Source organism: Theobroma umbraticum, unplaced genomic scaffold (assembly GCF_002168275.2).
Source record: "Theobroma umbraticum cultivar Fairchild unplaced genomic scaffold, ASM216827v3 scaffold_44.0, whole genome shotgun sequence".
NCBI lineage: Eukaryota > Viridiplantae > Streptophyta > Magnoliopsida > Malvales > Malvaceae > Theobroma > Theobroma umbraticum.
Genome location: NW_018397255.1, coordinates 10663348 through 10676310, shown reverse-complemented (window position 1 = coordinate 10676310; position 12963 = coordinate 10663348). Strand labels below are relative to the sequence as shown.

Below are 12963 nucleotides of genomic sequence, written 5' to 3'. Positions count from 1 at the left end.
ATACCACTAGAATGAATTTGGCTAGTGGATTAGTATTCTGTTTTATGAAAAAAAGTAAAGGTGGAGGGACAAAAAAAAAAACCCCAAAGCTTGGGGCCTGTGGGTTCCTTAGGGTGCTCTGCTTTTAACCCAAAAATGATATTGACTCTTCCCAAAAGCAGTCATCAATTGATAACTGATTAATCAGCTTGATGGTGATGGTACAATTAGCAGAAACAGACTACTAGGTTAAACCTTTTGCCAGTTGGATTTTTACTGAACTTGATACAGACTGAATAATGTCCAGCTATGCTTCCATCCAAGGAACTAATAAGATACTAAGGCATATCAATTACACAGATATTTTTGAAATATTACTGAAAATCCTCTATATGGCTGCTGCAGTACATAAAGTTTAAGTCTGGAAATAAACACTGATTAGAGAATAAAAGGCTTCACACATGCCTACAAGATATTAGGATTCACTGGAAGATTTTAAAGAAATGAGCCACTTGGTTATATATTACAGTTCCAGTTTGAAATCAAAATTGATGTGGTCATGCCAGTCTTATAAATAACATTATCCTCTTGTCAGTATTCAGAAGTTTAAAGAAGTTTGAACAAAAGAGAAGGTTGTGCAGAAGGAGAAATAGAAATACTTACCCCAGCAGTTAATTTTGATTCTAGAAAATTCAAAGGCCATTTTTTGAGCTCATTTTCTTCAACAGGTGGTGGTGGTGGGCTCCATAGAACAAAATAGGGTAAAAGAGCATATGCACCACCAAAGCATGAAAGTACTAGAAATGGCCAGGCAGGAATGCTGTTTCTTGAGCTGCAGATATAATAATAACTTAAATTAGAAAGATTGAATTAATTAACTCCAACTAAAGAGTTGAGTTTGAAAAACCATAAGATTGCTCATGGATTCAAGTCTCAGTAAGCCTCTTCGGGGAAAAAAAGGGCGAGGCCATGTACATCCGACATTTGAAGACCCTGCAATGTGGGAGCCTTGTGCATTAGGGCTCTCTACTTAAGAGAACTTTAGAAGTTCCTGTGGCAACTGAACATTTCCCCTCATTCAAGCACCTATATATGAATGTCATAGATGCTACAGGTCATGCAATCATCCATTACAGATAGACTTCTAGTCTTATCAGATTTCTATTAATCACAATCAAAATATTTAAAAATTCAAAGATTCCTAGAAGCATTGGCTTACTTATAGTTTCTTGAGTCAAAGCTACAAGAACCCAGTAAGTTGGTCTTGTTGAAATTCTAGTACTAATCATTAGAGGGTTTCTACAGCAGCTTGCAATTTCCCTTTGTCCTGAGTCCTGATCATTGCTGCAGAGATGACATACCCAACAAAACTAAATCGTCATCTTCCTACCAATTTCCTCACTACTGTTGCAAGAAGGTAAATTTTCTTATTTTTATTTTGAAACTGCAGAGGGGATTCAAACCCTGCTTCTTAAGCAGGAAGATCATGCATCAACTAATAAGCCAAATGCTCAGGTGCTTGCAAGAAGGTAAAATTGATTATCATCCATTTCAATAATAATTGCCTTTCATATGGAGAGAGAGAGAGGGGTGGAGGTTGGGGTGGGGAAGGGGTACATAGCGAAGATCAGAGGTTCAGAATAGTATATAAAGAACTCAGTAAGAGAAGTGGAAGATACCTTCTCCTGTTGGAAGCAGTAGCATGCTGTACACACAAAGCCACACACCATAATATACCATAGGGAGACAAGAACCTCATTCATCCTAAAGCCATCATCTCCCTTCAAATTCAGGAGCTTTTTTAAAAAATATATGTCTCTTGACTGCAAAGAGTTATAATCCATGTAAGTATTAATCAGATGATAAATTGATTACTTTAAGAATTTCTAATTCTGTAAACTCATTGCATTCAGCATAATTGGGAGAATATGAACGATATATATCATCATGTTCCATTCCTTCTTCCTTTAATATATAGTAACCTCATGAAATACATGTGTGGAGGTTGTTAGTGCTGTAAAGAAACTATCTGAAGAGCAATGTGTACTTTAAAGAAACTTGGCATTGAAAGAGTGTTAATAATAATTGTCATTTATTTTCGTGTGCATATGTGTGTAACACAAAGAAGAGTAGAAAATCATATTGAACAAACTCCAGCATAGAGAAATAGAGATTGGCCTAATAGGAAATTAATACCGGTAGTGCCTGTAAACTCTCTTGCGATATTACAGAATAAACCAAACTTTAGCTCCAATATTCAGTTAAGAAAACATTTAGAAAAAATAATCACAGCAGGAAGAAAAGCGATACATAAATCAGAATACTAAAGCACCCAGGAAAACGCAAGCTATCATGGGCAATAAAAGCTACAAAGCAAATTCCATCTTAATTTCAAATCAAACTAACACAAAAAAAAAAGAACCAACAAGGCATTGCAGAAAAGAAAATAAAAAAACCAAAGCAAAGTTGGATTAGAAAATACCTGGGTCTGGTCAGGTGTGAGATTGAAAACATAGTACATAAGAGCACCATACAACACCAAAGCAAAATCGAGGTTGCCCAATCCCTTCTTTCTTACCATTATCAACTGAAGACCCTTTATCCCGACTGTTTCTTCCTCTGAATTCTGGGTGTTTGAGGTACTTTGACATATTTGAAGAACACCCTTTCTGTGAAATGGGAAAGTTAGGGCCTGCCAACTGTGGGGTTTGAGGAATACTGAGGTTCTTTGGGAAGCAGGAGACTTTGTTGGCTAAGGTTTGTAGCTTGGATTGAAGCGTTGAACTTTGTTGAGTTTTGAGGTAAGTGAGAGAAGTTGCAACAGATGAGGTTGGTGCTTGCCAACATTGTGCAAAAATTTTTTTTTTTCTGTTTTTGAGGATTTTACATAAAACTGAAGGAGGATTCGTTCTTTCTTACAAGCCTTAACAAAGCGAGCTTAGATATTTCCAAATCCCAAGGAATAATGCACCAGCAAGATGCGAACTTTTGCCTGCTACCAGCTAGTGCGGCTTAGAAAAAGACAAGTGGATCAAAAACGTTGCGCTCTACCCTATACAGTGTTAGCTAGAACGAGCGAACGTTGTCGTTTCCAAAGAGTGACAACCGCGCGAAAATTGATACTGTCAAAACGAGCAAAGCCCAATCAAAGCCTCTCGCTTGGGATTCTCTTCCTTGCTTCATCTTCCTTCTTATCAGATAAGGCTAACCCCTTCTGAGTTCCCACCACCCATGGCTGAAGCTTCTAGAATCTTCCAAGCTGCCATCCTCCCAACGTTCTCTCCACAACTCCACCACAAGCTACGTCACTCTCATAGTCACACCTTCCCTTCACTTAGTTTGAAGAAAGAACGCTCAGTAGTTCAATGCTCAGTTTCCACAAGCGAAACCAAGACGACGTCGTCGAATGCGACCCAGGAAGTCCCTTGGGGCTGCGATATTGATTCCTTGGAGAACGCTGAGGATCTTCAAACGTGGTTGTCGTATTCAGGCTTGCCTCCGCAGAAGATGGCTATAGACAAAGTGGAAGTAGGGAGAGAGGATTGGTTGCTTTGAAGAATATCAGGAAGGGAGAGAAGCTTCTCTTTGTGCCTCCCTCGCTTTTTATCACTGCAGATTCAGTAAGTTCTTAGCAATTCCTTTTTCCGTGATCAGTTTTCAATGTTATTATATCTGAGTTTGGTAGTTTTGAGTTAAATATGCAATCAGATATATGCTTTGAAACATGTCCATTATTAAAGACTTTAATTGGTTTGAACATTATAATTCTGTCTTTAATTTTAGTTAATAAGGGCTGCGCTGCTGTGATTTTTGTATGCACAGGTGTGGAGTTCCCCAGAGGCTGGTCAAGTATTAAAACAGTACTCTGTTCCAGATTGGCCACTTTTAGCAACCTATCTTATTAGTGAAGCAAGTTCCAATAAATCTTCAAGATGGAGCAATTACATATCCGCCCTACCCCGACAGCCTTATTCACTCTTGTACTGGTGAGTTGTTTTTTCTTCTGTACTTGTTCACATGGTTGAGCTCTCAAGAGTTTTACCTTGCTACAGAAAGGGTCTACTCTCAGTTTTTCCCTCTACAGTCTCTCCGTATTGTTTCAGGACACATGCAGAACTAGACAGGTATCTAGAAGCTTCGCAGATTAGGCAGCGGGCGATTGAAAGAGTTACTAATGTCATTGGAACGTATGGCTCTCTACTGGTTGCTCTTGTTTCGTATTTGGTTATTGGTTTATATTCTCATATTGCTGCTGACTTATCCCTTAGTATACAATGCTCTAATTTGCTTCTGATCATATTTTTTAATGTCTCATGTAGATACAATGATTTAAGACTCAGGATATTTTCCAAGTATCCTGATTTATTCCCTGAAGAGGTACTTGTTCTATGGTGCACACCTACATTTCTGCTACTTGAAGCATTCATCTGATGCTACCATTCTATGAAGTTTCTCTAATAAGGCACATGGAACATCTTTACATATAGCTTCTTGGCAAATGATAGCTTTTCTTTTAAGTTCAATGAGTAAGGAAATATCACTTTTCTGTTATCCAAACTTTTCTCCTCGAGCTAAATTACCAATGGAAATATATGTTTTCAGTAACGGAAATTAATTTGTATGTTGTACTGCCAACCTTTCTTGCAAATATCCTGCATTCCTTAGATTTTGATTTTAGATTCAACAGGGAAGGTGTTGGCATTCTACCCCAATGCATTTCATCTGAATTTCCGAGATTGTGCTTACATCCTGTGGCTGTTAGATCATGAAAGTGCCTTCTTTTCTTTACTTGCTATTATAAATGATTTCCAGGTATTCAATATGGAGACATTCAGATGGTCCTTTGGCATTCTTTTCTCACGATTGGTAAGTAAGCTTAAACTTAGAAATGTTATAATGGATGCTAACCTCAACTGTCTTAAACAATTCAAATCATAGTTGGGTTTTTGGACAAGTTCTTTTCCATTTTCTGAAAAATTAAATAATTTGTTGTGCAGTACAAATTGATCCCATAATTCTGTCTAGAAATTAAGTCAGTTATCAAAGTGAGCAAGTTCTTAATTTATGTTTTTGTGTTCTTCTTAAAATTCTCAACTGCTAAATCCTTGACCAGTTCACCTGGAAAATGTTTACGTATGCCAGTAGCAGTGCTAAACGGCTTAGAATTTTTTTATAGAATAAAGTATTTGAAATTATATATCTCTGCTTTAAAATTTAACAAAAGAGGTAAATGATGCTGTACTTCTCAACTCTCCTTTGATACCACTAACTTTGTGACTTTATTACATACAATTTTGCATTGTAAATGTTCTGTAATTGGGGCTTAATTTAGAGGTTTAACACAAAGTGCAATAGAGGATAGTTGATTTATAAGAATGGAAAAGTTAAATCTTTCATTTTGCTGTTAAAAACAGGTGAGGCTACCTTCAATGGATGAAAAGGTTGCCTTGGTTCCTTGGGCAGATATGCTCAACCATAGCTGTGAGGTACAGAGAAGTCTTTCTTTATTAAGGATGCATGCAAGATATATAATTAATCTAATTACTACCTTCACTTGTTTTTCTCTGGTTAAGGTGGAAACATTTTTGGATTATGACAAATCATCACAGGGGGTGGTCTTTACAACAGATCGGGCTTATCAGCCAGGTGAGCAGGTAAACGAGATTTTGACATATATATTATTTGATCATAGGGTTCACAGAAGATTAGGGCAATAATAAAGTTGTTGCTAAAAGAGTTTTTGTTTACTTTCTTATATAACTATGTATGTGAAGGGAGAGCAATGTACATCATACATAGAACTCAAATTATTATTTGGTCGTCATTAATGATCTTCTTTAAAAGATTACTACTTCTTCCAAGAAATGTACATCTTATAAATAACTTATATCATTATTTGTTGTCATTAATGTTGTTGTTTAAAAGATTACTATTTCTTCCAAAAAAGCAGGTTGCTAAAATATTTCTGATTTATTTGGTCGTCATTAATGATTTTCTTTAAACGATTACTACTTCTTCCAAGAAATGTACATAATATATATAACTTATATTATTATATGGTTGTCATTAATGATTTTGTCTCAAAGATTACTTCATCTTCCAAAAAAGCCGGTTGCTAAAGTATTTCAGATTTGGAAGCTTCATGAGATCTGTTCAAGGGAATGCAATTAATTTTTTTAATGGGAGGTAGAAACATTGTGTTCTTTTTCTTACTACATATATGCATGAGAGCATGCAGCTACTTCTTTGCACACATGCATGAGTGCCCGCACACATGCACACTATATATGTATCGTTACCTACATTCCTGTATATTAAGATACTTATAAATTTTGTTCTCACAGTTGAACACCGTATTTGCTTGATTCATTTTGAAGCTAGGATTGACCCTCTAGAGTAACATATTATCAATCAGTTTTTTAATGTTCATAGACATGCTAATCTGTTGTAAGCCTGAACAACTTCAAAGGTTGGAGTTTGGACCACTAATATCATGTTAGTTGGCAAAGTTTGAAATGTCTTATAGATGGCTTCCATAATTTTATGCAGGTTTTCATATCATATGGCAAAAAATCTAATGGAGAACTGTTGTTATCTTATGGATTTGTTCCAAAAGAGGGCACAAATCCTAGTGATTCAGTAGAGCTACCTCTGTCGCTTAAAAAACCTGACAAATGTTATAAGGAGAAGTTGGAAGCTTTAAGGAAGCATGGATTGTCTGCGTAAGCTGGATAAATGTTTTTTTACTCATTTTTTTAATTTAATCTTGTTTTAGTAGTCCTAGATTTTTGTGGTTGATTTATTAGGGAGTTAAATTTATTCCATTTCTTATCTAAATGGTTAAATATCTGTGGTAATGATTGTATCTTTTTGTCTTCTGAAGAAGCTTAGTTCTCAGACATTATTTATGATTTATGCTTCCCCTGTTATCTATATTTAGTTTTTGTACATTTTAATTTCTTATTTCAAATCTGTGAACCTTTCTGGCAGTTCTCAGTGTTATCCTATACAAATCACTGGTTGGCCATTTGAGTTAATGGCATATGCTTACCTGGCAGTCAGCCCTCCAAGCATGAGCCGGCAGTTTGAAGAGGTTTGAGAACTCTATCCTCTAAATCAGCGAATAAATTTTCATTATTGAATTCCTAATGGTTGCTTCTCCAGATGGCTGCTGCAGCATCAAATATATCTACTACCAAGAAGGACTTAAGATACCCTGAAATTGAAGAAAAAGCACTGCAATTTATTCTAGACAGTTGCGAGTCAAGCATATCAAAATACTCCAAATTCTTGCAGGTGAGGGAAACATCTTTTTTCAGAACTTGGAAAACTTTACTTAGATTGAAATTACCATAAAAATGAAAAATGGTTGATTTGATATAGATAGGGCTCATCTTAAATAGCTCATAGTCAGTGTGTAATTTTTGGTAATTTTTTTTATAGGCAAGTGGCTCCATGGATTTGGATGTGACATCTCCAAAGCAACTAAACCGAAGAGTGTTTCTGAAACAGCTAGCGGTAGATTTATGTACAAGTGAGCAGAGAATACTTTTTCGTGCTCAATATGTAAGACTAAACCTCCTTCGATTTTTCAAATTTCATTTTAAGTTGTTTAGCACATCTCTGTTGATACTTGTTTCATAACAGATCACTTATAATCTGTTGTTTGAGCTCCCTCGATTGGATGCTGAGTCTTGGGTTAGTAATCTGCTTAGGCACGGTGTTTTTCCCTTGTTATTGAGTGAAGTACTCATTTTTTGGTTGCTTAAGAATTGAAGTACTTCATATTCTGTCTATCAAATCCCACCACTTATTTTCACTGAATTAAGGTCTTGAGTATGCCAAGGATTCATCCGTGCAAAATATTAGATGTTGCATGTTCTAGGTACTGGGCATCTTGTTTCATGAAAATAAGGAATTTAGACCATGAAGTTAGGAGCATATGCTGCTGCTAAATAATTTATATCTTGCTTCCTGACCTGATGCTTCTGCTTCATTCTGCTTATGTGAACGGTTCCAGATACTGAGGAGGAGATTGAGGGATATGAGGAGTGGTGAACTGAGAGCTTTAAGGATCTTCGATGGATTGCAAAACATTTTTAAATAAAGGTTTCCTTCATGCGGCCTGTTCTTGGTTTTGGAGATGAACACAGTTTATGTCTGGTGGAGTTCTGCTGTAAACTCAAACCTAAGGAATTCAAGTGAGGCTAGGCAACTCACAGAAATTCTGTCACGTTCAATGTAACAATGTAATGTTCAGACATGAATCCCTACAAAGAAGCAACTCTTTTTAAGTTACTTTATCTGCAAATGTTGCTTGCAATGTTGCTTGCATATACAGGCATTGATTGAACCAAATGTATGATTTATGAACTCCACCACGCGTGCCCAGTGGTGCATTAAAGCTGGGTCCTCAACCCGACAGGTTTGATCACCTTTGTTTTTTACTTGTGTTATATCATAGGAGTGGTAATGTTGGAAATGTGTGGACAAATGATTGAAATTTACGAAACAAGAAAAAAAAAAATCTCTCTCACATTGTATAGCCTGAGATCATTATTAGGAGCAAATTAGAACAAGTTAACACGTAATATGTATTTGATATTTGATTTATTAATTAATATATAATTTTTATTTTAAAAAATACATTTCGAAACTTTATTTTCAATTAAAAAAAACTAATACGTAACATTTTGTTATAACCAAATGCATATTAAACGAACCAAAACTTGGGTTAAGATTGTTAACCAACACACGGTTTTCCTAAGATTAGTAGCTTTTCACCTCATGGCTAATGCCAACCTGGCAAGAGTCATTATTTTCGTATATAAACCTAATAATATTTATAATACACCCAAATAGGAAAGAAAAAAAAATTTACCAACAAAAAAGTAATAAATTATACGTACAAGGTATAGAATAACACTCATAGATCAAAATAGGAAATAAATAAAATTTTACCAAAAAAAAAAAGAAATAAATCTTGGAGAAGTTATCATTATCTTCATGCCAATTAGTCAGTTCCATTCCCAAATTTTTAAAAAGAGAAAAAAATTAAAATAAAAAAATAGAGATGAAAATCCACTTTAAAGGCCGCTGTATCATTGCCGCTTCCCAGCAGTCCGCTTCCGAAAAGAAGCCCTTTCATTACCCTATTGCATCTCTTCACTCTCTCGCCTTGTTTCCTTTGTCATCTCCTTCTCAGCATATATGAGGTCATGATTCTCAGCCAAACCCAGTCAATTGCAGAATCCCCCTAGTGGTTTTTCAATTGCAAAAATGGAGGGATTGGTTTCCCTGAAAGCGACTCCTAGAATTTCCTTTCAATCAGTTCCTTCCTTTAATCACCGTCCTAATTTCTTCATCCGCCGCTCCACAATGAACCTTCCTCTCCGCCGCTCCAATTTTCCTGGCCTTCGAGCCCAACAGGTTGGTTCATAGTAGTAGTAGTAGTAGTAGTAGTAGTAAGAATCTAAATATGGCCATTATATTTTGTATTTTAGTTTTATCTTTTTTATTTGGTTTTTATGTAGTCGGAGACCATATCCCCGAAAAGGGGAGAGGAGGAAGATGCGTTGAAAGTGAAGGAATGGGAAGTTGGAATGTTCCAAAACGAAGTCGCTGCGAGTCAAGGCATAAGAATAAGGCGAAGACCGCCTACGGGTCCACCGTTGCATTACGTGGGTCCCTTCGAGTTCCGTTTGCAAAACGAGGGTAACACTCCTCGCAATATTCTTGAAGAAATCATTTGGCACAAAGACGTGGAAGTTTCCCAAGTAATTTTACAAACTTTATCATAATTTCATTTATTTGCTTTCGCGCTTTTTCTTCTTTTGTGGGCTGAAAGTTGCTAATGATTTTCGGGGTTTGGCAGATGAAAGAGAAGAAGCCTCTGGCTTCATTGAAGAAGTTTGTCGAGAATGCAGCACCCACTAGGGACTTCGTCGGAGCTCTTAAGGCGGCGCATTCACGGACTGGGTTGCCTGGTTTGATTGCTGAAGTTAAGAAGGCTTCGCCTAGCAGAGGAATTCTCAGAGAGGATTTTGATCCAGTAAGGGATGCTTTTTTTTTTTTATTTTAATTGTGGTTCCTTTTTACTCCCTCTGCCCTACAATATTGTGTCTGATTATGACTTGGCACCAAGTTTAACAAATTTTAAGTTAAGTACTTCAGGGTAACAAGGAAAAGAAATGATGATTTTTTTTTTTTAAATGAGAGATTAATTTTGGGAACTAAAGGTATGCAAGACAGTGTTTATTGGATGGAGGGAGCAATTATTTTGTACTAATGACAAAAGGGAAATTATCCTAGTATAAGCTTTGAAAAGTTATCTTCATTTGGGTTATTTCTTTTGTTAATTGTCTGCTCTTTTGCTTTGGAAGGAGAAAGTAAAAAGTGTATTTTGATACCAAAGTGGCTTATATTGTTTAAGAATGAAAAATTGAAATGATCTTTTTTGAATAACAAAATGCCTATGTTTCATTTTAGTTATTTGCTTAATTTTCAACTAAATATGATTTTGCTTTTCACATTTCAGTCTTGAATGTGAAAGAGTGTAGATACTCTTAAAAAATAAGGATTTGTTCTATTCTTAAGCTTCTATCTGGGTAAAACCTTCAAGAAAGAGTGAACTTAGTCCTGTATCGTATTTATTTATCATCACATTCTTTTATTGTTGTGTGATTTGTAACACATATAGATGTTTTCCATGATAGGTTGAGATTGCTAGGGCATATGAGAAGGGTGGAGCTGCATGCCTTAGTGTTTTGACTGATGAAAAGTACTTTAAGGTAAACACAGTAATTTTTTCATTTTTGTTTTTTGAAGATTTTGTGTTTAATCGCTTGGTTGGTATATTATTCCTCTGACTTGCTTTTTTTTTCCCTCCTTTTTAATTTAGGGAAGCTTTAAAAATTTGGAGGCAATAAGGAGTGCTGGAGTAAAGGTCTGTGTTACTAGTTGTTTGTTAATCTGTAATCTTGTCTTGTTTTATTCTTGTGTACGGGTTAATTTTGCTCTCATAATGAATGCAGTGCCCTTTGCTTTGCAAAGAATTTGTGATAGATGCATGGCAGATCTATTATGCTCGAATTAAGGGAGCAGATGCAATACTTTTAATTGCTGCTGTTTTGCCTGATCTTGACATCAGATACATGGTTAAAATCTGCAAGATGCTTGGTTTGGCAGCGCTTGTAGAGGTTAGACCAGAGCTTTCATTGTTATTATTATTGATCTGGTACTTTTTAATTGGTTGAGGTGCTTTTTGGATTTATGAAATTTATTTTACTTCCATAATTATTGAGGCAGTTTTTTTTTTGGATCAATTGGCAAAGCACATTTGAGACTTTTAAGAGTTATATCATCAAATCCTTGGTTTAATAAATAGCTTCTAACATTCAGAATTATTAAATTTTCTTGTGTATTTCTTTCCAATATTCATATGCTTTATTGTTGCTTCCCTTGGTTTCTTTTAGGTGCACGATGAGAGGGAAATGGATCGCGTTCTTGGTATCAAAGGGATTGAACTTATTGGTATCAATAATCGTAACCTTGGTAAGGTTTTTCAAGTTTTAGCAGTTGCTTATTGAGTTGCCTCATGAACTGTCCGATCCTCTTATTTTAAATTTGTTTCTTTGATGTTGTCAACTTCTATGACTTGTCTGAGAATGTGTACAGTGTTTTAACTGATTCTCCCCTATTCACAAGAGCCTTGTTTTGGATCAGGTGTATCCAATTAAGGTGTTCACTATATTGTGAAAACTGGCTTACTAGCACTTGGCTCTGTGGAAATGAATTCATAATCTAAAATTTAAATTATTTCACCACTATATATCAAAAAATTTTTTTCCCTTAGAATATATATTAGATAGTATCTCCAATAGTCAGTCAAAATGTGTGATGTAGTGAAGAGAGAGTTGCAAGTTTCTTGATTCTTGCGGTCACTAACCACCCCAAAGGCCAAAATAAATTCTAATACAGTTTATTATCATATTGTTTTCCACACGAAGAGTACTGACCAGAACATACTGTGAACTTGACACCTTGCCCTACATTATAGTCTGTAATCACAATGTATTAGGCATCAATAACCTTGCCCTACCTATGCTTGTCTTCAGAGACATTTGAGGTAGATATCAGTAACACAAAGAAGCTTCTTGAAGGAGAGCGTGGCCAAATGATCCGTCAGAAAGATATAATAGTAAGCGAGACTTCTCCATATACATTTCTGTGCATTAGAAGATAAAGTTAGTGCATTTCTGTCCAATTTATATATACCATAAATTGCTTAAATAATTTATTGTTAACTTTCATACATCAGGTCGTAGGAGAATCTGCGCTGTTTACTCCGGATGATGTTGCTTATGTACAAGAAGCTGGTGTTAAAGCAGTAAGTTACATAAGTTGTGAGCATATTGCATTCTTTGTTTGATGCTAGTAATGCTTTTCTTTCTATGAGCTTAGAATAACAAGACGATATCGATTTCCGTTGCATGTTAGACCAGTGATGAATTATTTAAATATAAGATTCGTTTTGGTATTGGGTGGGAAGTAATTTCGGGGTTGCTATCTAAGTGTAACCAAGTGATGACAGTAGTTATTAACGTCTGAGAAGCAAACCCCCTGTTAGATATTTGATCGTGCAGGTACTAATCTGATTTGTGAATGAATGTGAAAAGGCAAAGTTTGTGACTGTGTTTTGCAAATGTGGTGAAATTTGGAGTTTTGAGTTGGTCTCAACATCTATGTGAATGTACGCGTATTGGATACTTATGGAAAACATTGTTGTATTACAGGTTTTGGTTGGGGAGTCACTAGTGAAGCAAAGCGACCCTGGAAAGGGAATAACTGGGCTTTTTGGTAAAGACATTTCTTTGTGACTTCGTAATAGAAAGTTGGATAAGCGTATAGTCGACTCTGGGGCGTGCGACGTGCCTTCATGGTCGTGTGCATCACTCCTATGATTGTTTTTTATCTTTCTTTTTT

At 35.8% G+C, this 12963-nt stretch overlaps 4 protein-coding genes across 6 annotated transcripts in view; 3 read left to right on the top strand and 1 right to left on the bottom strand.

Moving 5' to 3' along the window:
- The window catches only part of LOC110410090 (uncharacterized), a 4206-nt gene extending 1066 nt beyond the window's left edge, over positions 1-3140 (bottom strand). Inside the window, 5 exon segments of the mRNA XM_021419680.2 lie at positions 643-813; positions 1660-1709; positions 1712-1802; positions 2462-2703; positions 2706-3140. Of these exon segments, the coding sequence (XP_021275355.2) occupies positions 643-813; positions 1660-1709; positions 1712-1802; positions 2462-2703; positions 2706-2826 (675 nt within the window). The 5' untranslated portion in view covers positions 2827-3140.
- Positions 2958-4410, top strand: LOC149527648 (uncharacterized). Its single transcript, XM_089785764.1, has 5 exons — positions 2958-3077; positions 3178-3507; positions 3802-3965; positions 4083-4196; positions 4299-4410. Exons 1-5 carry the CDS (start codon positions 2958-2960, stop codon positions 4408-4410), a joined length of 840 nt encoding a protein of 279 aa, XP_089641890.1.
- Positions 3380-8426, top strand: LOC110410086 (ribulose-1,5 bisphosphate carboxylase/oxygenase large subunit N-methyltransferase, chloroplastic). Of its 3 annotated transcripts, none has more exons than XM_089782412.1 (13): positions 3380-3599; positions 3802-3965; positions 4064-4166; positions 4299-4356; positions 4792-4845; positions 5394-5465; positions 5553-5625; positions 6529-6701; positions 6970-7072; positions 7144-7275; positions 7423-7545; positions 7627-7677; positions 8000-8426. In XM_089782412.1, exons 6-13 carry the CDS (start codon positions 5413-5415, stop codon positions 8084-8086), a joined length of 795 nt encoding a protein of 264 aa, XP_089638538.1. In that variant the 5' UTR covers positions 3380-3599; positions 3802-3965; positions 4064-4166; positions 4299-4356; positions 4792-4845; positions 5394-5412; the 3' UTR covers positions 8087-8426. The 3 variants fall into 3 exon arrangements, with proteins under 3 accessions (XP_089638538.1, XP_089638537.1, XP_021275346.2); XM_089782411.1 differs by having other exon boundaries at positions 5553-5633; positions 8000-8425; XM_021419671.2 differs by lacking the exons at positions 3380-3599; positions 7627-7677 and having other exon boundaries at positions 4083-4166; positions 5553-5633; positions 8000-8422.
- Positions 8427-9046: 620 nt separating this feature from the next.
- LOC110410089 (Aldolase-type TIM barrel family protein) lies at positions 9047-12957 on the top strand. Its single transcript, XM_021419679.2, has 10 exons — positions 9047-9408; positions 9513-9755; positions 9854-10030; positions 10695-10769; positions 10880-10924; positions 11013-11177; positions 11454-11532; positions 12096-12178; positions 12299-12367; positions 12774-12957. The coding sequence occupies exons 1-10, from the start codon at positions 9259-9261 to the stop codon at positions 12855-12857; spliced, it is 1170 nt and encodes a 389-aa protein (XP_021275354.1). The 5' UTR covers positions 9047-9258; the 3' UTR covers positions 12858-12957.
- The last annotated feature ends 6 nt before the right edge of the window (positions 12958-12963 follow it).

Coding starts and splice junctions, on each gene's coding strand:
- LOC149527648 (XM_089785764.1), top strand. CDS start 2,958: ATGCGAACTTTTGCCTGCTACCAGCTAGTGCGGCTTAGAAAAAGACAA. Junction 3,508..3,801: donor TGGCTATAGACAAAGTGGAA/GTAGGGAGAGAG, acceptor TTGTATGCACAG/GTGTGGAGTTCCCCAGAGGC. Junction 3,966..4,082: donor CCTTATTCACTCTTGTACTG/GTGAGTTGTTTT, acceptor GTATTGTTTCAG/GACACATGCAGAACTAGACA.
- LOC110410089 (XM_021419679.2), top strand. CDS start 9,259: ATGGAGGGATTGGTTTCCCTGAAAGCGACTCCTAGAATTTCCTTTCAA. Junction 9,756..9,853: donor AAGACGTGGAAGTTTCCCAA/GTAATTTTACAA, acceptor GGGGTTTGGCAG/ATGAAAGAGAAGAAGCCTCT. Junction 10,925..11,012: donor TAAGGAGTGCTGGAGTAAAG/GTCTGTGTTACT, acceptor TAATGAATGCAG/TGCCCTTTGCTTTGCAAAGA.
- LOC110410086 (XM_089782411.1), top strand. CDS start 4,801: ATGGAGACATTCAGATGGTCCTTTGGCATTCTTTTCTCACGATTG. Junction 5,466..5,552: donor TGCTCAACCATAGCTGTGAG/GTACAGAGAAGT, acceptor TCTCTGGTTAAG/GTGGAAACATTTTTGGATTA. Junction 7,678..7,999: donor GATTGGATGCTGAGTCTTGG/GTTAGTAATCTG, acceptor GAACGGTTCCAG/ATACTGAGGAGGAGATTGAG.